Here is a 23428-nt window from a genome sequence, read left to right as displayed (position 1 = left end):
TTTATGACCTGCCACTAGCGTGACACCGCGGTCCTTTTCACTTTTCTTCGTAGGAAGAGCCGCTTATCGGTGTTTCGCGGCGCCATTCGATTATGACGTTGCGCGTTATTTTTTTTTCCTTCTTTTCTTTGTCTTCCTCTCGAAAAGGACCGTCTTCTCGTTCGCGTTCTCTCTCGCGCAGTCTCTCGCGCGCAGTCTCTCTCTCGCTCCCGTCCCACGTTCGCGTTCTCTCTCGCGCGCAGTCTTTTTCGAAAAGGACCGTCTTCTCGTTCGCGTTCTCTCTCGCTCGCGCCCCTTCGCTCGCGTTTCTTTTCATTATAATAAATAATTGGGAGAAGGAAAGATAATTTTAGATAAAGTGATATGCATTTTAATATATATATATATATATACATTTATATTTCTCATGTAATGCATCGTGTACAATATTATCTGCAGCATACGCCAACAGTTCACAATCAATAATTGAATTCTTATCATAAAATTCACGCAAGATTCTAACTGCATTACATTTATCGGTGATACAATTTTGACGTAAAATGATTACAAATTGTTTAAATTTTTCACTTACGCCATGAACATTTTGGCATAGTTGAAAATACACATTCTCAACGCAATGTTCTAGTTCGAACAAGAAGAGTACGGTTGACGGTTTCATGTACAAGCTGGTGTCGCACGAGGCCAATTTTACAATATTTGCGTCACGTATTTTAACGAGTTCCAGATCTCGAAACGCTAGCGATGATGATCCTGCATGCGATGGTGACTGCACAAGTTGCTGAATATCCGCACGTCTTTCGATGAACGTCACCCACGTTGCATGAAGCAGAATTATCCGATTGCCTCGGTTATTGCCAATATGTATATCCACAGAGGACATAGGTCCCACGTTGATCCCAATATCCAAATATTTATAAGCTGTTGCTGTCAATGCGTATCGTCTGCCTAGTATACGAACCGCGCGACGCTCCAACGAAATGCTATAGGAAAAAATAATGAGATTACTTTCAAAATAATACAATTCGCAAAAAAGATATAAAAAAATATAAGGCTCTATAAATGATACAAAACTTACTTGTTTTCACACGTTGGAGTTTCAACATCGGGAATCGGCACGTAATAATTCATACGTCTACTGTCACTGCTGTTACCGCCGTTGCTTCCTTCAGCGGAATACATTCTTTCTCTCGGTTTTGAGAAGTGAACACCGTTCACACAAGCAGTCAATACGAGATTAGTCGTATAAAATTATTCGAATATACGCGGCAACTTACAAAACTATGATGAAGGAGGGGGAAATTAATGTTTCTGGAACGCCCAATTAGCGCTCTGAATTTTAGGAGAGGGGATTAAGGTAAGATGTTTTTTTCTTTATTAAGACGTATATCCCCCCTCCCCCCTCCACATGACATCAACCGCGAAACATGTTCAAACATGTTCGTCTAAAACTAATACCCCCTTCGAAGCTATCGAGTTAGAATTCGTCACGATACCTACTTATTCTTTAATTTTTGTACACGATATCGACTAATGGGGGAAAGGAAATAAAACATTGTAAAATTTATACATACATATAAAATTTATTTTTTAAAAAGATGACAATTCTTTTTGGCGTTTCGACCACCAGTTAAATATTTTTAATACATTTTGCAACGCGCAATTCTTAACGTGTTTTCCACATCGCATAGTATTGGTAGCATCTAGAATATTTAAAGATTCGATATCTTCGTAATCCGCATCCAGAGTCTCGATGTTTAGGTTTCTCGCTTTATTCTCAAGCAGATCCACCAGCCATTCTCGTTTCTGGCATCCCTTGACGTACACGAGAGTCGGCATCTTGTCGTCATCGTCGTCGTCGTCGTCATCGTTGTCGTCCTCTTCCTCACGGCCGATGTAATTAAATGCTTTACCTTGCTGTACGGCACGTTTCCGTCTTCCCATCGTAATCCATGGTGATTGCGAATCAACCAGGAAGCGCACGATTTGTCGGATTTTGTGAGGAGATTCCACGGCATGGGGCATGTAAAGATGTAATGCGCCAGAACGGCCCCGTTTTTCAGCACAGCCGCCTCCTTTACGACAAATTTCATCCCGACGACGAAACCTTGCAGGTCGACGAACGTTGGTGCGGGCATGAAGAGATATCTCTCTTTCTTCGATGCGTGAATCGAGAGGAATGACGCAAGTTTCGCGACACTCTGATTTTTATATCTTGCTCCCCTTTTTTTCCTCGCATAAATTTGTATCGGGAATTAAAGAGAGAGAAAATTTTCGTCGACGTTGCCGCGAACACTCAGACTATTTTGCGCACTACGTTGGTCAACGGATTGTACTCGATCACGCGATCGTATATGATGAGACAGTACGCGGAGGTATTCGGCGGTACGTTCTCCATGCAATCGAATTCTAGTCTGACATCCACGGTGGCGTTTTTGACGGATTCGTTTTGTCGAGAGCAATCGATGATCACGAACGGGCCGTTACGTAGAAAAGTCGAAACGGTGAGACTCGGCTCGAGATATTCGTATCCGTAATAGCCCTTGCAGAAACGCGCGTACATATCGTACAGAATCGCCCATCTGTGTTTACCAAAGTCCAAATTCAAATCGTCGTACGGATAGACTTCCGAGTTTAGGTAGAGTTTCACGTTGGTCAATTTGCAGTCGTCGAATCGACTCGTGTCCACGGACATGACGTTCTTCCGACCCGTTTGCAGAGCGAAGACGACGTATCGCGGTTTCTCGAGCTGAGTCGCGGTCTTAATGGCCCACGAGTGCTTGGTCGTGTTCTGCAACAGGGGATACTCGTACAGATCCCACGAACGGAAACCCATACTTAGATATCGTCCGTTTTCCAAGGTGCGCAGCATCGACAGCTTGTTGACCTCGCTCAATACCACGTGAGGCATTCGCCACTGTATCTTGAGTAGTTTGACAGTAGGCTCCAACGCGAGACTTCCCATCAGACAATTGTTGTCGGTGCGCGATCGTATCAAGATTAATTCGTGACGAGCGTTGATCACCACGCGTTTGTAATCCTCGCAAAATCCCAGTAACAGGTTGAGCGGTACGCAGAAATTGAAGTATCCGTTCGCGTTATTATGTGGTTCCCAGCCCGCGTTTCGCAGGATCACGCTTCTGTCGGACGATACCGTTACGTAGTTCTTGAGCGTGCTGGTTATTCCTACGTTTCTGCAATGATCAATCTCCACACCGTCGAGCTCGTATCGAATTTCATCGAACATGAACGCGACGCAATTATTCCCCAATACCACGTCATCGGCTTGGCCGGCTGCTCTGGTCACCGTCAATGTTCCTTCGACGTAGAGAAAACTTTCGCACGGCAACGTATACAGATCCTGCTGTTGTATGGGTATTCGTATCTCGTCGCTATACTCGAACGTTGTGTTGGCGTACGGGTTGTACGTGTGAGTCTCGATCTTGACGATGCGATCGTCAAAGACCGGCTTGCCTCCGATGTTAAGAATTTCAGTCATCGTTCAGATGTTTCGTACCGCGAATCCCAGAGATTGTAAAAATTTAACGTTCGATGCGTTGAGCTTCTTTCTCGTCTCTGTTTTCGTCTCAGTTTTAACGCTACCGAATGTCGATTTGATGATATCGTCGATCGTCGCAGTCGTAAAGATATTCTTATTTGTCGCGTGCTCCGAGTCGTTCAACACGAGCATGTCACACGTCGCGCGTTATCGCTGTAGCCGTCGTACGTGCAATCTGACGGTGATCTCTTCTCCTCGAAAATCGAGCAATCGTCCGTCTTGATCCGTGACGCGTATCGTTAGATCCGTAACGCTTCGCGCGATGATCGGCAGATAAATGATCTGCGCCGGCGTTTCCGATATCTTATATCCCGGTGGTACGCTCGGTGAAAATTCGTGTATCGTGTGAACACGTTTGCCGTTGCTGTACGCACCCGCGGTTACGTTACACTCCACGCGGATAATGTTTACGTTGATAATATTAATCGACGCGTCCGATTCGTGCCACTGTCTCGGCTGCAATATACGCTTCGACGAGAATCCCAGCAGGCGATCCAACGTTGTTCGGTTTGTTAAAGTTCACTCTGAAAGCGCACTTGATCTCGCTCTTCATCGTATTGTAATTTGCGCGGAGCACTATCGGGTATTGCGCGGCCTCGTCTTCGTAGCCGTTCGCGCGAGCAGTCGCCTCTCGCGCGATATTCGCGACCGACGTACGATCATCGTTGGAATGATTTACGTGTCGCGGGCGTTTTCATGAAATTTCGCGTTTCAAAAACTCATGTATGGCTCGTATCTCGTACGATCCCTCGGGAATCGTAATTTCCGTGTCATCCTCGTCGAAATAAAATTTATTGTTCGAAGAATTCACGTTCGGAATCGTGTGATAAGTCTCAAAACACGTTAGACCGAGCTCGTAGTCACCGTCGCTCAGATCCACGGCGGGAAAATAGTGCTCCGCAAGGATGCTGCTCTTCTCGGTCAGCGTGAACGTTATAGACATGTCGGCGGAAACCGTTAACGAATACTGAGTCACCACGGCGCACCGTCAGGCTTTAAATTAGCGTCGATCGTCCGGAGAAATCGCAGGCACAATTGTCCACAGATGTTCTGATCGTATCGCTGATAAGACATGCAATTGTACTCGATCTTCGTCACGCTCGGCCCGAAATATCGCACCAAATCTTTCGGCGGTCGAAGATTGCCGAAACTGCCGAAATATACGACTCGATCTTCCCTCTTCGCGTACGCTACCCAATGAGTACCGGGACCCGTTGCGTCGTCCAAATTCACGATACCGCTCTCGTTTCGACGTACACCGCCGATCGGTAACAAATCACGCATGAAGACACCTCTGAAGAACGGTACGCGCAAACGCCTTGCCAGTCGATTCAATTGTACGTTAGTCGTAATACCCGCGGGCATATTTAACGTCTTTTTGACGTTTTTTTTTATTTTTGACGCTACTCCTCGCCCGCGTTTGTGCGGGCCGAGATACAACCCTCGTCCGTATTTGTACGGAGCGAGATAAAGTCCGCGACCTTCCACGGCGCGATTGTGACGTTGCATCTCTTCCAGCTGACGCCGCGCGGCTTTGTTATCGTTCACGGCCTTTACGACTCCCGCCGCTTCGCCGGCCAGAAAACCGAGAACTCCCAACAACGGTAGAATCGGCAATACGCCGCCTCGTTTCGCTGTCGGAAGTATCCGTTTTTTTTCTTAGATTTTTTTTCTTCACCGTTTTCGATTTTTTCGTTTTCAAACCCATTCCGAGCTTCGTCTTAGCCTTCATGGTCGCCCAGACGGCTGTAGCGGCAGCTCTCTCTCCGAAAGTCGAATCTCTCGCGGTAATGCGTTTTCGCACTTCCGCAGCGAGTATCTCGTCCGCCGCGCGTCTCTCGGTGAGATCGCGGTTACGCGAATAGGCTATGTCGTGCTCGCGACACGCCGCGTCCATTGATTAATACCTTGATCGCCTCTCGCCAATCGTTCTTGTAAACGAGTTCCCGGACCACAAAATTGATAGCTGGGAATGTGTAATTCGAAAGGAAGTGCGTTTATCGCGCGATTTAACAGGCCTCCACCATTTTTTTTTGTTGACATTCGCCGCAATCCTTTATCATTGGCGCGGGACCGTCGATGTGCGTTCGCTGCCACGGTCGATTGTAATGTTCGTAACAGCGACGATATGCTTGAACCTCCAAATCCGCCTTTAAATGTTCCGGAAGCTTGTCCCACACGTAGTGGACGTGATCGCCGCACGTTTGCAGCAGAACGGCTTTTGGCACAAATTGCAGCTGTTCGGCGCTCAAGTCGCGAATATCGGAAGGTCTCGACAGTAGGACGAACATTTTTGCTACTGAGCGATTCGCGGTTCCGCTGGCCTATAAATAGGCGTTCGAGTCAGCCAGAAAGTCGGCAGTGTGGAAAGAAATGAGATTCGTGCGACAACCGATGGCGATTCGCGTGACGAATTGCGACGACAGATCACGGTCGATGGGGGGCAACGTGGAGAAACGCAAGCACGTTACGATGTTACCGACTACTATACGCGCGATCATTTGCGGCCCTTCGAATTGCGGTAAAACCAACGTTCTGATTAGCTTGCTGGAAAGTCCGCACGGTGTACGTTTCGAAAACGTGTACGTGTACTCGAAATCGCTGCAACAGCCGAAATATCGATATTTGGAGAATTTGTTGACATCGATCGACGAAATCGGCTATTTTACGTTCTCCAATAACAGTGACGTCATTCCACCGAACGACGCACGTCCAAACTCGATCTTCGTCTTCGATGACGTGGCGTGCGATAAGCAAAACGCTGTGAGAGAGTATTTCTCAATGGGCAGGCACTCGAGCGTCGACTCCTTCTATCTCTGTCAGACGTACGCGAGAATACCTAAACATCTGATACGGGACAACGCGAATCTGCTGATCCTGTTCAAACAGGATGGTACCAATTTGAAACACATGTACAACGATCACGTGAATACCGACATGTCGTACGATAAATTTTGCTCGTTGTGCCACGATTGTTGGCAACAAAAGTACGGATTCGTAGTGATAGACAAGGACAGCGCGCTTTCGAACGGCCGATACAGAAAAGGATTTAACGTGTTCGCGATACCGTAAAAGCGATCAGTCGTTGCCGATACCTCGTCGGAGGTGAAACATTAGCGTTATTACAGAGAGAGATCGACACTCTGCTTTTTGTTCCACGATGGCTGCGATCGACGAAAGCGAGAATATTCGCGAACGCGAGAAGGTCGTGAAAGAGATTGCATATCCTTCGGTTAACCTCACTCTTCATCTCTTTCTAAGGGAGTTAGAAAGCAGTTAGAAAGAAATGAAAAGTGAGGTTAACCGAAGGATAGAGTTATCCGACGGTAAAGAAATTGGCCCTATGAAAATGGTTGTAATGACTTGACATCAAAACTTGACGATTTTGCTATTTTGTTAAAATTAATTTCTTTTCTAATATAAAATAAAATTTATTGCAGACGGTAAAAAAATAAAGACATTACTTGCTTTAAATTTATTATTCACTGTGGTGACTGCTTGTAAGAAAAAACAAGAACAGTGGCGACCATCACGCCAAGAATCTCGTGAAGCGTTTCTACTTTTTGTAAAGGTAAGTGTGCATACTTGTAAACTTGAAAAATTTGTAGACCTGTAACTGTTAATATACTCATTAAAGATTTTGGTTCTTAAATAAGTAGACAACTGTCAGAAACTTCACAGGTTTCAATACGTTTTTTATACTTATTTGGTTATTTTTGTTTAAAACGTTACATTTATATATTCAGTTATATAAAGCAAGTAATGGAGTTATAGAATAAGCTCGCTAAGTTCAAAAAATAAAAAATTATTTTAAGATTATTTATATACTAAAGTTAACTGGATACTAAATTTTAATATTTCTGTGCATTTTTAGACTACAAGTGATATCGAACCAACATTGAATTTAAGGAAGGAGAAATATATCAAATATGGAAAAAATTTAGGAGTGCAGGCTGTAATTATTGGTGCAGATTTAGATTGCATCAAATATTCTTATGTCATTATCAATGACATATGGTACGAGGTTGAAACTCCATTTAAAGCCATCGACATAACATTCAAAGCGATGCAGGCATTGGATAGTACCTATCCAATAGAATGTGCAAGAGAATGGTTATTTTTACAACGAGGAGTGTATGAAATTACTACATCACACGACAAAGATATTAGTAATCCTAAGGTATTGGCTATGATTGAAGAATATTTAAAATTCAAATCATTGTTACAATCTCAGTAAAAGACAATAATACTGTACAGATAAAGTGTACAGTATTGTATTAAAAAGTTGTACAACTAGTATATAAGTACTTTTGTTTAATTCAATGACGTTGCATATCTTAGTTTCGTTTTTACTGAAATGTCCAAAGAAAAATGTGATACTTTTTTTAAAGATATCTATATATATAATTTATATAATATATATAAAACTTAATTTTCTGTTAATCTACTGAGATATATAAGATATACTTTAACTTTTATTTTACTAAGATATACTTACTTTATAAAATTAAATTTACTAAGATATGCTTGTACAATGCGTGTACAAAAATATTTTTCCTGATTCTGTACAACTGGTTTTTTTTTTCGAAAAGTAAGTTCTGTGTTTATACTTCAAATTTATAAAGTAAAGCAATTGATACTTTACTTTATAAATTTCTCGAAAGTTCAATAATTTGTACTAGAGTAAAATATTGCTAAATATATGATTAAATGGTATTGCTAATTTTTCAAAATGGTTTTAGTAAAATGTCATATATGTACTAATGAATCTTTTGCAAGTATTGATGCTATTCAGGTTCATTTCTCTATAAAGCATCCTACCTGTACCTATTTTAATTGTATTATTGAAGACTGCGGTCGTTCATTTGACTTATGGAATTCATTTCGAAAACATCTACGAAATAAGCATGCTTTACCTAATCGCTTCATAGAATGTAATGATCATCAGCTTGAACGGATAGATTATCCTGTACATCATTTTGATAATGTGACTGAAGAAGCTTCTCATGCAGATGCAGTTGACGAAACAAAATTATTTAATATTTCACTTCCTGATTTTCATGATTTATTGGAAAAACATGCTAATATTCTTGTTTGTAAAATGTATGCAAAACCGGGTCTTCCACGTAACCAGGTCCATTCAGTAATCGACGATTTTTCTTCCTTTCTCGGTGGAAATTTCCTCACAATTTTGAAGCAAAAAGTAATAAATACACTGAACAATTGTCACGCCGAAGTCGAAGTTATTAGCAGCATTAAAGAAATGTTTGAATCTTTGAGCAATCCATTTAATCATTTATCTACAGAGTACAAGCGTATGATATATTTCCAGTCTATAGGTGCGTACATCCCTCCCGAAAGTTATTGTATTGATTTTCATATGGAAAAAATAAAAACAAAAGAAGGTGTAAAACCACAAATGACTCAAGTAACTGGACAGTGCATTTCACTTCGACACGTTCTAAAGAAATTCTTTGAACTTCCAGATGCTTTTAATAATACGTTACAATACATCCAGAAAATTCAATCAGAGTCAGATACAATTTATAACTTTGTACAGTGTAAAAGATGGAGGGATGTAATCACTAAACATTTTAAGAAATCTGATATTGTGTTCCCACTTCTTGTTTATTACGACGATTGGGAACCCAATAACCCTCTCGGACCGCATTCCGAAAAGATAGGTTCGGTATATGTAACAATACCGTGTCTACCTCCAGAGTGCCAATCCAAGCTTGACAATATTTTTGTAGCTCTTTTGTTTTATGCTGATGATAGAAAACAGTATGGCAACAAGAAAACATTTGCTCCTTTAGTTACCGAACTTACATACTTAGAATCGGAGGGAATAGTTATAAATACAACGGAAGAGGAAAAAAGAGTTTATTTTGCTACTGGCCTTTTCATTGGAGACAATCTTGGTATTCATTCAATGTGCGGGTTTGTTGAAAGCTTTTCCGCGAATTTCATGTGTCGGTTTTGTAAAGCATCCAAATTTTTGACTGAAACGCAATGCGTTGAAGATCCAACTCTATTAAGAAACTCAGAGAGCTACTACAATGACTTAGCCTTAGAAAACCCACGGTTGACCGGGATCAAAGAGGAATGTATTTTTAACGCTATACCTTCAGTGGATATTATCGAAATGCCTTTCGTTGATAGTATTTGCTTAGAAGGAGTAGGGCATTATTCAATGATTGCTATTCTCAAACATTTTTTTCAATTGGATCCTTTATTTTTAGAAATGCTTAATCACAGAATGTATATGTTTGATTATGGTTTTTATGATGGTTTAAACAAACCACCTTGCATAACTCCTGAAATGTTAGGCAAAAATAAACTCAAAATGACAGCAAGTGAGATGATGCTATTTGTGCGTTTGTTTGGAATTTTTGTGGGTGATGTAATCGAAGAAAATGATAAATTCTGGGAATTGTATCTTTTATTACATGATATTTTCAATATTGCTCAAGCAAAAAAACTTCCATCGGATATTGATAATGTTCTACAAGTTTTAGTAAAAGAGCACAATGAATTATACTTTAGAATTACTGGAGACCGATTAAAACCCAAACATCATTTTCTTTTGCATTACTCTATGATTTTCAATTATTTGGGGCCATTTGCAAATGTGTCTTGTATGCGTTTTGAATCTATGCATAAACGATTAAAAGCATATAGTACTGCATCACAGTCAAGGAAAAACCTCCTTTTGTCTCTTGCCACAAAATTTCAACTTGCTTTGTGTTACAGATTTATATTAAAATCCAGTATTTTTCTTTGTCTTATAACTGGTCCAGGGGACATTGTAGATCTTTCCGAACTTCCTCAGTATTCATTTTTTAAGTCCTCGCTTCCTGATTCTTTTAAAAGAAATTCTGAACATTTATGTTTAAAATGGATAGAATGGAAAAGTTTTCGATACAAGCTTGGATTTGCTCTTATTGTTGGGGTAGATATTTCTGGAGACTTACGTTTTGCACACATAAAAGTCATTTTGTTACATGAAAGTGAACCTTTGTTTGTATGCTCACCTATAATTAATATAGGACTCAATCTCCATGTCAGGGGGTACGAAGTAGAGACTAATGAAAAAGATAATAAGTGGTTTTGCATCAAGGCTAGTGAACTTACTGATTATCAGCCACTTCATGTGTACAAAATGGCAAATGGAGAACAATATATTGTTTTGAAGTATTATCTATGTTAGAAAAATGTTGTTTTTGGTCCCTAAGTGTAAAATAAATAGATCTAAGAAAATTGTTTGAGTTCTTAAATGACTGAAAATAATATATATATCAATTAAAAAAACAAAAATTGTGTTGAAAAGAAGAAAGTCTGCAGTTTTTAATGAATATAAATAAAACTTAACAATGTTTGTATAATAATAATTAAATAAGCTAATGCATTAGCTTATTTGATTATTTGTTTATTTTTCGTTATTTCTTGTCAATAAAATAAATTGGTATAAATTGGTTTGGTATACAAATTTTGTCAAGTTTTATTTACACCCATTAAAAACTGTAGACTTTCTTCTTTTCAACGTAATGTTTGTTTTTTCAATAACTGCATTCGAAAATGATATCTGATTAGTATCAACAACTTCTCTTCGGACATTCTGTAATATACAACAAAGTTCTAACTATGAGATCCTGGAGCTAGTATAGCATTGCTTTTCTAGTAAAGTTAATAGTAAGGACGTTCACCGGTTCTTATACTATAGAGAAAATCAATTTTTTATAGATTTTCTTGAAACTGTGAATATAAGTTAATTTAGGTGTGCTTTATGCGTGGCATACATTTCAGTACCTCTTTGTAGAAAAAATCAAGATACTGAGCCTCAAAGTTTCAACTTTTACTAAATTTTGGTAAAAATTGAAACTTTGGAGGCTCAGTATTTCGATTTTTATACCGCAAGAGATACTAAAATTTATACCACGCATAAAGCACATCGAAATTAACGTATATTCACAGTTTCAAGAAAATCTGTAAAATTTCGATTTTCTTTAGTATATATAAGGACCGGTGAACGTCCTTAAGACAGCAAAAATTACTTTGCATTAGCAGCTAAGATCGTATCCTTATAGCTAAAAATCTTAGGACTCATAGTGAACATTATTTAGTTCCTGCAGCAAAAAATGAATTAGCTAGGGATAAATTAGCTATCCTTATAACTAAAAATCTTAGGAGTCATAGTGAAGATTATTTAGTTCCTGCAGCAAAAAATGAATTAGCTAGGGATAAATTAGCTATCCTTATAACTAAAAATCTTAGGAGTCATAGTGAAGATTATTTAGTTCCTGCAGCAAAAAATGAATTAGCTAGGAATAAAGTAGCTAATTCAGCTAAGCGACATTTGATCTGTTGTAGCAAAAATTTGTTGCTATAGTAGCTAAGTTTAAATAGCGAATAAATTTAGCTGGAACAGCAACAACATTAGCTGTCCCTAGAATAGTGACACATCTTAGCTGTCACAGCTAAGTTTTAGCTCCAGTTGCTAATCCTTTTTCAGCGCAAAGACGAGTAATTCGATTCGCAAGAAACTTCGCGCTTTGAAGACCGGTAAGATCGAGAAGAACATTGAGTTGGACACGCACTTTAAACCTCTCATCGGGCCGTTGAAAAAGATTGTTGACAACTCGAGCTTGATCGCGGTGAAAAAAGAGGAGCCGACGGAAAGCGACGCTGACGCGAAAATCGAACCGCTATCCGTTCAACAGCGCGGGGAGGAGGAGGATGCTACACCGAAGAGAAAGAAGAAACGATCAGACTCCTGGCCGGATCTGTCATCGACACCGTGTAAATCTGATCAATCGAAACGACCGATAACCTCAACACCGATAACCTCTACACCGACGCGAACCGTGCAACGTACAAGTCCCGAATTTTTTGAAACCGCGAATGTTTTCGAAACCACGGACGACTCGATCAGGATGACCGTTCATAATTGGTTGCAAACGTCGGAGGGTCGAAAATGGTTTATAGAATCGTTGGAAGATCACTTGGGTCCACTGAGCCGAATTTACATCGCAGATGTTTTGGGTGCCTGTCCAACGATGGACATAGCGTACGGCGTTTATCTCGGCAATAATAAATTGATGCTCGGTAATAAAAGTTTTGACGTGGACAAAGCGGATAACATTTATATTGACGGCGTACGATACGCCGGCACACCCGGTATTTACGAGTTGATCTTCAAAAAAATACCCGATGACACGATCTACACGGAGGACGATAAGATCAAGTACAGGAGCATATTGTTGGCAACGAGTGCTCATAAATACAAGCATGATCCTCTCGGGCGACTAAAGGGCAACGTGGGATTCAAGTATCGATTTGTAATCTCACCGTTGATGTCTACCGAATCTAAGAAGAAAAAATCCGGAAAGGGATTATCCATGCCACGCGCGATGACGCTAACCGACAATAAGATCGACTACGTGCACTGGGACGACCCCAACGAGCTGGTGGATCGTCTGCGATTACTCGACGCTTCGCGTCAAGCTGGCAACAATGCCCACGACAACGAGATCATGTCGATCATCGAGGAACTTCGCGAAGCCGGGCTTATTATAAATTAAACCATGCGACGGCGATCCGTTCAATCAGCGTCGAAATGCCGATCAACAAATTTGGATTGTTCGAGCACAGCGGAGACGCGACGAACGCCATTTTGTACCATCGATGGAGCGGATTAATGAGAAATTTCGTGCGCAATAACGCTCTGTGTCGCGCCGCCACGGACTTTGACGCAAAGTCGCGCAAGATTCGTCGCGTAGCGCAACCTGATACTGACGGTGACGCGGTTAACAAACTGTACGTTGATCAATTCTTTAAAATGTTGAACAATCAACGAAAAGAATCAGACGAGAAGCTGACTGCGTTCGAGAAGGATCTGCAAGCGTTACGGACTGCGATAAACAAGCTTCGCCATTCGACTACCGTTGAATCGGACGCGACAACGAACAAGAATGGACAAACGGTTCAGCAGAAAGGACTATCGAAAGGCGTCGAGTGAAGAGAAGCAACGGTTCATTAACGACGGCGAGGAACGGCAACGAACGACTCGAGAACGGTTGTCGGACGGCTGTCTAGCGGTTCGAGAACGGTTGTCGGACGGTTGTCGAACGGTTCAAAAACAGTTTAAAAATGATTACGAGCGGTTTAGAAACAGCTGCGAACTACGCGGAGACAGGAAAGGCTACAAACGGCTAGAGAACGTCGACGACGATGACGACGATGAGTGGTAAGAAGCATTGACGACGACGACGAGCGACAACGAACGATTCACGAATGGTTCAGAAGCGGTTACGAATGGTTCAGAAGCGGTTACGAACTGTTCAGAAGCGGTTACAAACTGTTTGGAAACTGCTACGAACGATGCACTAGAAGTAGAAACGGCGACAACGAAACATGAGACCGTTAAAATCGACCGATGCGGATAAAAATATCGAAAAGCGACGGTTGGTGGACGAATTGCACGCTCCGGCGAGAAGAAATTTTCCCCGCAGACACGTCATAGTGCGAGGGTACGACGACCTGTGGCAGGCTGACATCGTCGAGATGCGTCCGTACTCGCGTTTCAACGGAGGCTACCACTACATACTTACCGTCATCGATGTGTTGAGCAAGTACGCGTGGGCCGTGCCGCTCAAGGGTAAAGGCGGCAGCGAGACAGCCGACGCTATCGCTGAGATAATTCGACGCAGCGGGAGGTGCCCTAGTAATCTACAAACCGACATGGGGAAGGAATTTTACAACACCGACGTGCAACGTCTCGTAAGAAAACACGACATCAATCATTATTCCACGTATTCGGTGTTGAAGGCGTCGGTCGTCGAGCGATTCAATCGTACGTTAAAGAACAACATGTGGAAGATGTTTACGCTCAACGGAAATTACAAGTGGGTCGACGCGTTGCCGCGACTCGTGTCGGATTACAACGCGCGCAAGCATCGCACCATCGGCATGCGACCCGTCGACGGTACCCCCGCGAAAGCCGAAAGACTCTTGGCTACGGTGTACAGCGCGATAAAGATCGCGGGTCCGCGATCGCGGCGCCTTTGTAATACCCCCGCGCCGATATAGTGACGACACCCCCCCCCCCGCGGACCACCCTCGGCGTTTCATTGTTTTTCTTTTTTTACCCCGTATATCTCGGAGTTTTTTTTTAGAAATTTTTCTTAAAATAAAAAGAAAAAAATATTAAATAATTATAAATAATTATCTATTCTCTTCCTTAGATAGTTCTCCTAGACAGAAAAAATAAAGAGGAGACACCGCGACGGTTAAATCATAAAATTTTTGGTCGAGTACCTACGTCGTCGGACCATCGACGCTCGCTTTTGTAGTGAGACGCCGTAACCAAATGGCGGCTCGCATGTTCTAGAATGGTGAGATCATTGCAGAGTCAAGTGTCTAACTCGCTGTTTTGTTTATATTCGCCGATAAAATTCCAGCAGCCGAACGGCGCCTTTGTAATACCCCCGCGCCGATAAAGTGACGACACCCCCCCTCCGCGGACCACCCTCGGCGGTACCCCTTGTCAATACGAGATATGTTTATTAATATTTAATAAACATGTCTCGACACGCTCGCCGACCCTCCCCCCCGCTCCCCCTCACCAACGAGTCGTCCTCCTCCCCCTCGCTCCCCCTCGCCCTTGAGTCCCCCCCCGGCAGACCCCTCGGCCGCGAGTCCTTCCCCCCCCGCCACTCACCACCCCTGAGATCCCCGGCCTAGAACTCTTATTGTTTTATCTACTATTTGTATTTGCAATAATACAATGTTAGATGATAGTTTTGTTTCGTACGACACATGAGGAGGCCTCAGGGCACGAGAGATACCGACACCGCCCTGACAAGGGCGCGAGGCGTTAGGATGATCTCGTGGAGGAGTGGACTGCGGTTGAGTAAACTGACACTAAGTTGGTTTAACTGTCTCTTTAATTTACAACAAAAATGAGCTTGCGGGGCGGACGGCGATAGGTCGCACTGGTTATTATTCGCGTCGAAACTTCGCGCTATGCTGGCCTTTGCTCGGGCGCTCGGCGTGCGGTAGTGAGACCGAACCGTTGGCGCGAGAATTGTTTTACGACGATAACTGAGAGCGACCGATTTGTCGTACGGCTGAACAGATTGTGCTCTTGAGGATCGCTCTCGTTCGCTCTTCTTCCTGACCCCGCTTCGTAGCGGGGGTTTCGATGATCCGTGAACATTAAGTAAACGCGTGCGCGCTTTCTCTTGAGCGTGTCGGGAAAGCAGGATCATTGGGCCGTGTTTTGGGAGGATCGCGTCGATCACGATGGTCGCGCGTGGCTGCGCCAGGACCGCGCTCGCGGGAACACTGCTCAATGCTCTCGCTTTTCACTCGATCCTTAACAAGTTTAAACTTTAATGTACAATAGAGAATGTATTGCATTAAAATATTAATAATACAATCACAATTAATAATTATAATAATTACAAAGTAAGACTATAATTATTCCTCAATGATATTGCAGCAGCAATATCCTCTGAACACTAACGAGTTTTCTTTTGCGTAGGATTCATTAAAAGTGTTATTTGTCCAGGTGTGAAATAAGGACTTAACATCTCTTGCAATATGTTCTTCATCTTCTGTTCGTGCAATTTATTAATATTTTTTATCTTCTTCTTATGCCGTTTATTAATTTTATCCAGTTGAACAACTTCTTTTTGGAGGATTTTATTTTGAACCAAATCTGCATTTTCCCGCATTAATTTTTGTATGTCATTTTCATTAAAAAGAACTGGTGTTGAACCTTTACGATAAAAAGATATAAAAATAAATAAATAAAATTTTACTAAAAATTTAGTTAAGTAATAGAGATCTAAGCAACAAATAAATCATGCATCTAATAGATGAAGTACTAAACCTTAAAGTTACTTACTAAAGTTATCACTGTTTATAGAACATGATGCAACCGGAGTTGCAGAGTTTGGTGTATCACGAGTTTCAGAGCTCGATACGACTTGAGTCACAGAGCATGATGGTTCATTTGTGATTTCACTTGCAAGCATCGATACCGCAAAACTCTCAGAGTTTGATGTAACACACTCTGTAGCAACGTGTGTACATTCCCCACACAGCAACGAAATATTTCAGAAAGCTTTGAAAAAGCTGTCAACGAAATATGAAACCTTTCAAAAAAATATTTCAGACATGTTTCAGATATGTTTCAGAAAGGTAAAATGTCCGCCAAGCTGAGATTTCAGAAATGTTTCTGAAATCTCAGAAATATTTTTGAAATGCCTAATAATTATCTATGAAATGTTTCAGAAATATTTCAGAAATATCTCTGAAATGCTTAAGAAATATCTCTGAAATGCTTCGGAAATATCTCTGAAATGCTTCGGAAATATCTCTGAAATGTTTCAGAAATATATGGGAAATATATTTCCTGTTCTTCATAAATCATATTCTTGAACACATTGTAAGACTATTTTTCCTCTTGCAAAATGTTATCCGATTCTTAGTTGCTGAGATATTAAGCTAATTGTTTGTCTAATACGGGCCGGGTACAGAAGGTAGCTTAATAACTCAGCAACTAAAAATCGAATATTTTGCAAGAAGAAAAATAGTTAACAATTTGTTCAAGAATATGGATTACTTATTAAAAACAGGAGATTGTTTCGAATCACCCTGTATATCTGTAACAAATCTGAAATAAATCCTTATTCAAAGATGTATATTAGTCTGTTACGTTTATGTGAAATATTACAAAAATATGTAGGTAAGTCAATAAAATATTTACAAAATACTTTTACAAAAACGAGTGTATCCTTTCTGTAATTTTTATTTTAATTGTGATAGTACCTACACTGTTGCAACAGTTCAACAGCCTATAACGGTATATAATATGTAACAATGTTATTGACATTGTGACGTGACATTTGTCGCGTCCTCCGCCCAGACGGTAGCTCGGCCGAGGGGAAGGTCAGGGATGGCGCCTCAACTCGAGTCGAGGAAGGGCCACTCGCGTTAACTAACCCTTTTAAGCTAAATTCCGTAGGGATGACAGGTGGTGCCGGAGCGTGGGATCACGACCTAATGTACCAACGTTAGTCGCGACGAGGGAAGAACGGGCGCTCGGAGGACGTACGGCGGAGGGGTCGGACCGACGGGCGGGCTACCGGGGCCTGCCGCTGGAGAAGCGCCAGGAATGTTTCGCACAGCATAACACGGCCCCGCCGCAGCATAAACACGGGTGCACCACCGCGACTGCAGCGCGGGTGGGCGACCCGCACACTTCCCCCGACGGCGCCCCGAGGGCCGATCGGCGCCGCCACGGCCTGGCCAGCCGGGCGGGAAACCGCGAGGGGCCCGCGCGCAACCAGCAGCCAAATCAAACGGGCCGCGGGAAAATAGCGGAAAATCGTCTGCAACGTCGCGAACAGGGCGACGCACACGACCAATCGGCGGGGCGGAAGAACCGCGAGCTTGAGGGCGCAAGTGCGGGGGCCCGGCCAAGGATGCCAGACTCGCGGTTTTTGCCAGCCACAGCCAGCCAGTGGTGGGGATGGGCAGAGATGCCAACTTTACGTTTTAGCAACGCAGCCGAGCGGTCCGAGCGCTTCGGCTGGCTTCGGCCAGCTTCGAGCGTCAGCGGTAGAAGAGGATGGACAGATCTGCTGTCTTCTTCTTCTCTTTCGGCTATTGGCTATGCGATTTCGGATCTCGTGAATGCCGAGTTGACGAGGCGACCAGACGACGCGTGACATTATATCGGCGCGCGACACTAATTATCGATGTATTTTTCTATTAATAAATCTAAAAAATTATTATATACATTGTTTTACCTTTTAATATAAAAATTTGAATTAAAATATAAAAATCCACTCTTGGCCAATATGTACGTTTTTTTATTTAAAAAGAATCTGTTTATTCAACAATCTCTATTTAAAGAATTAATTTCAGCGCAATGATATTATTAAGTACTGTAAAAAATTATAGTTTATATTGTTCTTTTTCCTGTTTTTGAATTTATTTTCCATTAAATGTATAACGTACCGTACATATTGTTGCTCAACGGAAACCGCGAGAAGGTGGTGGTCTCTTCCGTCAGGAGGGAAATGTAAAAATAATTTTTTACATTTCCCTGTGTGTGTGTGTGTGTGTGTGTGTGTGTGTGTGTGTGTGTGTGTGTGTGTGTGTGTGTGTGTGTGTGTGTGTGTGTGTGTGTGTGTGTGTGTGTGTGTGTGTGTGTGTGTGTGTGTGTGTGTGTGTGTGTGTGTGTGTGTGTGTGTGTGTGTGTACACTACACATGCATTTATGTTTTACAAGCGATCGAGATGGCTATTACGGAAAGATTTCTTACGCTTCTAATTTTTAAGCGTGATGTTCATTACGGACATTATTTATTACATGCTATACTCTTTAACATGTATATGAAGAGAAGTCACCACGCTCGGACACGAGTAATAGGACTTGAGAGAAATACTCTTTAAGCGTGAATGATGTCTTTTATAGACAAAATTGCCAATATAATAAACAAATAAATTTTTCATTTCTTCGGCTATAATTGGCACACAATCATCGTGACGATTCGACCATTGGTTTTGGTCCTCATCGTCAAGACGTTAATAATCTTTGATACTTATATATATATATATATATATATATATATATATATAAGCATATCTCATATTTAAAATAATTTAAATTAAATTCAATTATTCAATTCATTGCGAAAAATATTACCTCAGCCAGGGTTCGAACCTGAAACCTCCCTCATTCCGTGTAGGGTGTCGTACCAATTTGATCACTGAGGCATGTGATAATATTTATTGCAATAACACACTAAACAATAATAAGATGGAGACACCGATATTCAGCCGCGGTGTATAATAAAACCTAAAGTACATTCGTACATTGCCATTATAATAAACAAATACGTTTTTCATTACTTTGGCTATAATTAATTGGCACACAATCATCGTGACGATTCGACCATTGGTTTTGCTCCTCGTCGTCAAGACGTTAATAATCTTTGATACTTTTATTGGTACGACGCCTTACACGGAATGAGGGAGGTTCCAGGTTCGAACCCTGGCTAAGGTAATATTTTTTGCAATTTTAAATTATTTTAAATATGAAATTCTTATATATAAGTATCAAAGATTATTGACGTCTTGACGACGAAGACCAAAACCAATGGTCGAATCGTCACGATTGTGTGCCAATTATAGCCGAAAGAATAAAAAATTTTAAAATTGTTAATAATTTAATCATCCGCAGCATGCAGCCTTAAAGTACTGTGGTCTTTTTTAACAGCACTAGCGTATAATTTGTCCGCCGACATAAGAGACAAATGTTTGTCTTCAATCGTCATGCTTATAGACGTTTCTCCTTTTGCCTTCAATGCTGACTTAAAAACGCAAATGGCATTAACGGTAACTGACGAAAGTTTGTTGCGATTTTTCGTTTTTAAGTTAGTTAAAGTGGAAAACATTCTCTCTGCATCGGCATTTGAATTTGGAAGTGATCGGACAGCATTCAGAACATTTGTTAAGCTTGGATATTTAGCAATATTATTTGGGTGCTGACATTGCAAAATTTTTTTCCACATGTTATCAAAATTTAATGTAGAAAGACTTTCTTTCTCCTTTATTGTATAATCTAATGGCAATGCAATCCATTCTTTTTTTAAAGCAACTTGATCAAAACCGCCGATAGTTTGAGCTACGAAAGAAACATCATTAAATGATGTTTCTCTATCAGTATCGAATAAACTTACAGAAGGTTCAAACACTTGTAATTTTGATAAAAATAAATCATTTACAGGTAACCTTTTACGAATTTCTTCTGCAGCAGTCACATAAAACGTCAAGCAGTTCTCTTTAACAGTTGTCACTGCGTCTTTGTGCCCTTGCATCATTAATTCGTCAAGGTATTCATCACATTCTGATCCTAAACTAACTTTATTCAAAACTTTTTGATTCTCCTTTAGAGATAGATTCTTTTTAAATAAAAAAGCGTACATTTTAACCAAGAGTCGATTTTTATATTTCAATTCAAATTTTAATTATATGTATTAATATGTAAAACAATGTATATAATAATTTTTTATTAAATGACTTTTTTGATTTATTAATATGTAGGAAAATACATCGATAATTAATGTCGCGCGCCGAAATAATGTCACGCGTCGTCTGGTCGCCTCGTCAACTCGGCATTCACGAGATCCGAAATTGCATAGCCAATAGCCGAAAGAGAAGAAGAAGACAGCAGATCTGTCCATCCTCTTCTACCGCTGACGCTCGAAGCTGGCCGAAGCCAGCCGAAGCGCTCGGGCCGCTCTACGCATAAGCGAACGCCACCATTCGTCTTTGGAATGACTACTAGGGGTGATCCCCAATCGCTTAAAGCTACTTTTGTTATAATGCCAGCCGCTTCGAGAATGTCAAGCTCTTTTTCAACTTTTTCCCGTAATGCGTTGGGTACTTCTTTTGCCTTGTGGAAAACAGGTTTTGTTCCTTCCCGTAATTGGAGTGAAACTTTAAAATCTGGTACACAGCCTATCCTTTCTTCAAAAATTTCAGGAAATTGATTAATGATTTCTTCGATGTTGTTGATTGTTTGAATTTGAGGCCTATCGATGCTAGTTATCCCTACTTCTTTATCGATTTCCTGGAGATTGATACCTAGATGGCGAATCCACGTTCGTCCTAGAAGCGCTGACAGTTTATCCGGAACAATGTACATTTTCTCACGTGATACTTTATTTTTATATCGAACTTCGTCTTCAATTTCTCCATCTGGAAGAAACACGTTCTGTGTATATAATCAAAAGGCAATATTTGATTTTTGAGGTTTAGTATTTAATTTAAGCTTTTCAAAATCTTTTCGCGGAAGTAACGTAAATCCTGCTCTTCAAAAACCTGTGGACGTCCTTCAATAGCGACTGTGGCAAAATATTTCTTGGAATTACTGGGCTCTGTATGTACGTTGGCTTCCGAAGATGTCGACAATATGGTTGATTCCATAGGTTGATACATCATTAGTTGATTCCGTATTATCTATGGCTTTATTTGTATTATTATTACTATTAAGGAGTGAACGTATACATACTTTAGAAAGATGACCGGTTTTATTACATGCAGTACATTTTAGAGATGCTTTATTTATTTGACAATTCCTTGCAATGTGATTATTGTTTCCACAGCGTATACATAGTCAATGCCAAGTTGCCTGTAATCAATTTTTTATTTAGATCTGGGTCGATAATTCTTTTGCCTATAGGGACTCTTTGAATAGTTTCTTTGATTCGATGTTGCATTATCACGTCTAGACTTTCGCTGTTGCTTTGTTACTTTATTAACATCTTTAGCGCGGTTTTTGAATTTGAAGACGGTTGATTTTTTGCCAGTTCACGACTGTCGATTTTCGACGCTTCTAATGCAAGGGCTTTTTCTACGATATCTTTGAATGTAGGAGCATCAGATTGAAGCAACTGTTCACGGATGGCGTTATCCCTTATACCTCTGATAAATTGAGCACGTAGAAAAATTTCTGCAATCGAGATTCTACATTGACATGGTGAGACAAAGTCGCAGTCACCGATGTCTTGACGCAGAAGAGCTATATATTCAGCCAAGGATTGATTTTCATTTTGATAAATCGAAAGAAATCGATGCTGTGCAACCAAAATATTCTTCCTGGGACATAAATGCTTTTCTAGAACTTCTATTACGTTATTGTATTCTAGCATAGTAGGTGTTTGAGGTGCAACCAATGCTGCTAGTGTATTATAATGTGTCGCACCGATAGAATTAAGAAGCATTTTTGCACAGAGTACCTTATCTGTAGAAATACCTTTTATTTGTAAGTAATTTTCAAATCGTTGACGGTAATATTGAAGCTTTCTTTCTTAGCGTTGAAATTTTCAAATGCTGGTAGAAGAGCGGCGTTGATTGCAGGTTGAATTGCTTGTTATCGACTCCTTTCTTGTTGAGGCACTAATTGATTAATCAACTGCTGTTGGTTTTGATTCATTACGTTGATTATGTGTTGAAACTGTGTTGCGTCCATTTTGAGATCTGTTTTCTATTATCTTTATGATACGTTATGTAGACGAATTGTTTTCCTCGTCGCCAATATTGTTGTAATAGAACCAAGAATATTAGATGAGACTTTATTATATATCGTCTTTATTCTCGACTCCTGTACATTTTGGTCGCCATAACAGATCTGGCTAACAACAGACAGAATCCGGAATCGGTAGTGCCACCCTTAAGCTCTGGCGTAACGCCATCTATTCACTAGGGGAATCAAGTATAAAATTTGCGCGGCTTATATAAACTAAAAATCACAATATATAGTATATGTCTTTTATATATAATGATGTATGTATCCGTAATTCTGGTTTTTGTTAAACATTTACTACGTTTACGCGAGCGTTACTTCTGTAGTAACTTACGATATATAATTTGTTTACGTGGAGTAAATTATCGTAAGTTACTACAAAATCCCGTTTACGCGCGCGAAGGAATTATCGTAAGTTACTACAGAAGTAACGCTCGCGTAAACGTAGTAATTGTCATTTATTTGTAACTTAAATAATATTAATAATTTTAATGTCCTAAGCCGCTTCAAAGACCTATAAAAATCAAAATAAATCTATTATAAATTTGACTTTTTACACACACACACACATAATATATATATATATATATATATATATATATATATATATATTTATAATCTACATGGATAAATGCTTCTTATATATAATTTATATATAATCATGTCAAATTGTATATAAAGCATTTATATATATATATATATAAATATATATTAATCGCCTATATAATTATATACAATCATATACACATATGATATTATATATAAGTA

The 23428-nt window shown here is 40.5% G+C and overlaps 2 protein-coding genes and 1 pseudogene across 3 annotated transcripts; 1 reads left to right on the top strand and 2 right to left on the bottom strand.

Moving 5' to 3' along the window:
* Window positions 1-409: 409 nt before the first annotated feature.
* LOC143898647 (uncharacterized) lies at window positions 410-4004 on the bottom strand. The gene is made up of 2 exons (XM_077408249.1): window positions 1076-4004; window positions 410-980 (listed from the first exon to the last, which is right to left on the bottom strand). Exon 1 carries the CDS (start codon window positions 3494-3496, stop codon window positions 2294-2296), a length of 1203 nt encoding a protein of 400 aa, XP_077264375.1. The 5' UTR covers window positions 3497-4004; the 3' UTR covers window positions 410-980; window positions 1076-2293.
* Window positions 4005-5456: 1452 nt separating this feature from the next.
* LOC143898682 (uncharacterized) lies at window positions 5457-10229 on the top strand. Of its 2 annotated transcripts, XM_077408314.1 has the most exons (3): window positions 5457-6543; window positions 6997-7127; window positions 7431-10229. In XM_077408314.1, the coding sequence occupies exons 1-2, from the start codon at window positions 5930-5932 to the stop codon at window positions 7001-7003; spliced, it is 621 nt and encodes a 206-aa protein (XP_077264440.1). In that variant the 5' UTR covers window positions 5457-5929; the 3' UTR covers window positions 7004-7127; window positions 7431-10229. The 2 variants fall into 2 exon arrangements, with proteins under 2 accessions (XP_077264440.1, XP_077264438.1); XM_077408312.1 differs by having other exon boundaries at window positions 5457-7127.
* An 11273-nt stretch (window positions 10230-21502) lies between these two features.
* Window positions 21503-22606, bottom strand: LOC143898672 (uncharacterized; annotated as a pseudogene).
* Window positions 22607-23428: the final 822 nt, after the last annotated feature.

The sequence above is a fragment of the Temnothorax americanus genome, unplaced genomic scaffold (assembly GCF_048541705.1).
Source record: "Temnothorax americanus isolate GAGA-0224 unplaced genomic scaffold, ASM4854170v1 Scaffold24, whole genome shotgun sequence".
NCBI classification, from domain to species: domain Eukaryota; kingdom Metazoa; phylum Arthropoda; class Insecta; order Hymenoptera; family Formicidae; genus Temnothorax; species Temnothorax americanus.
The sequence above is the reverse complement of the archived record's forward strand: the minus strand, read 5'-3'. Positions and strand labels throughout refer to the sequence as shown.

What these genes read in the sequence shown, in the direction of transcription:
- LOC143898647 (XM_077408249.1), bottom strand. Translation starts at nt 3,496, where the DNA reads ATGACTGAAATTCTTAACATCGGAGGCAAGCCGGTCTTTGACGATCGC.
- LOC143898682 (XM_077408312.1), top strand. Translation starts at nt 5,930, where the DNA reads ATGAGATTCGTGCGACAACCGATGGCGATTCGCGTGACGAATTGCGAC.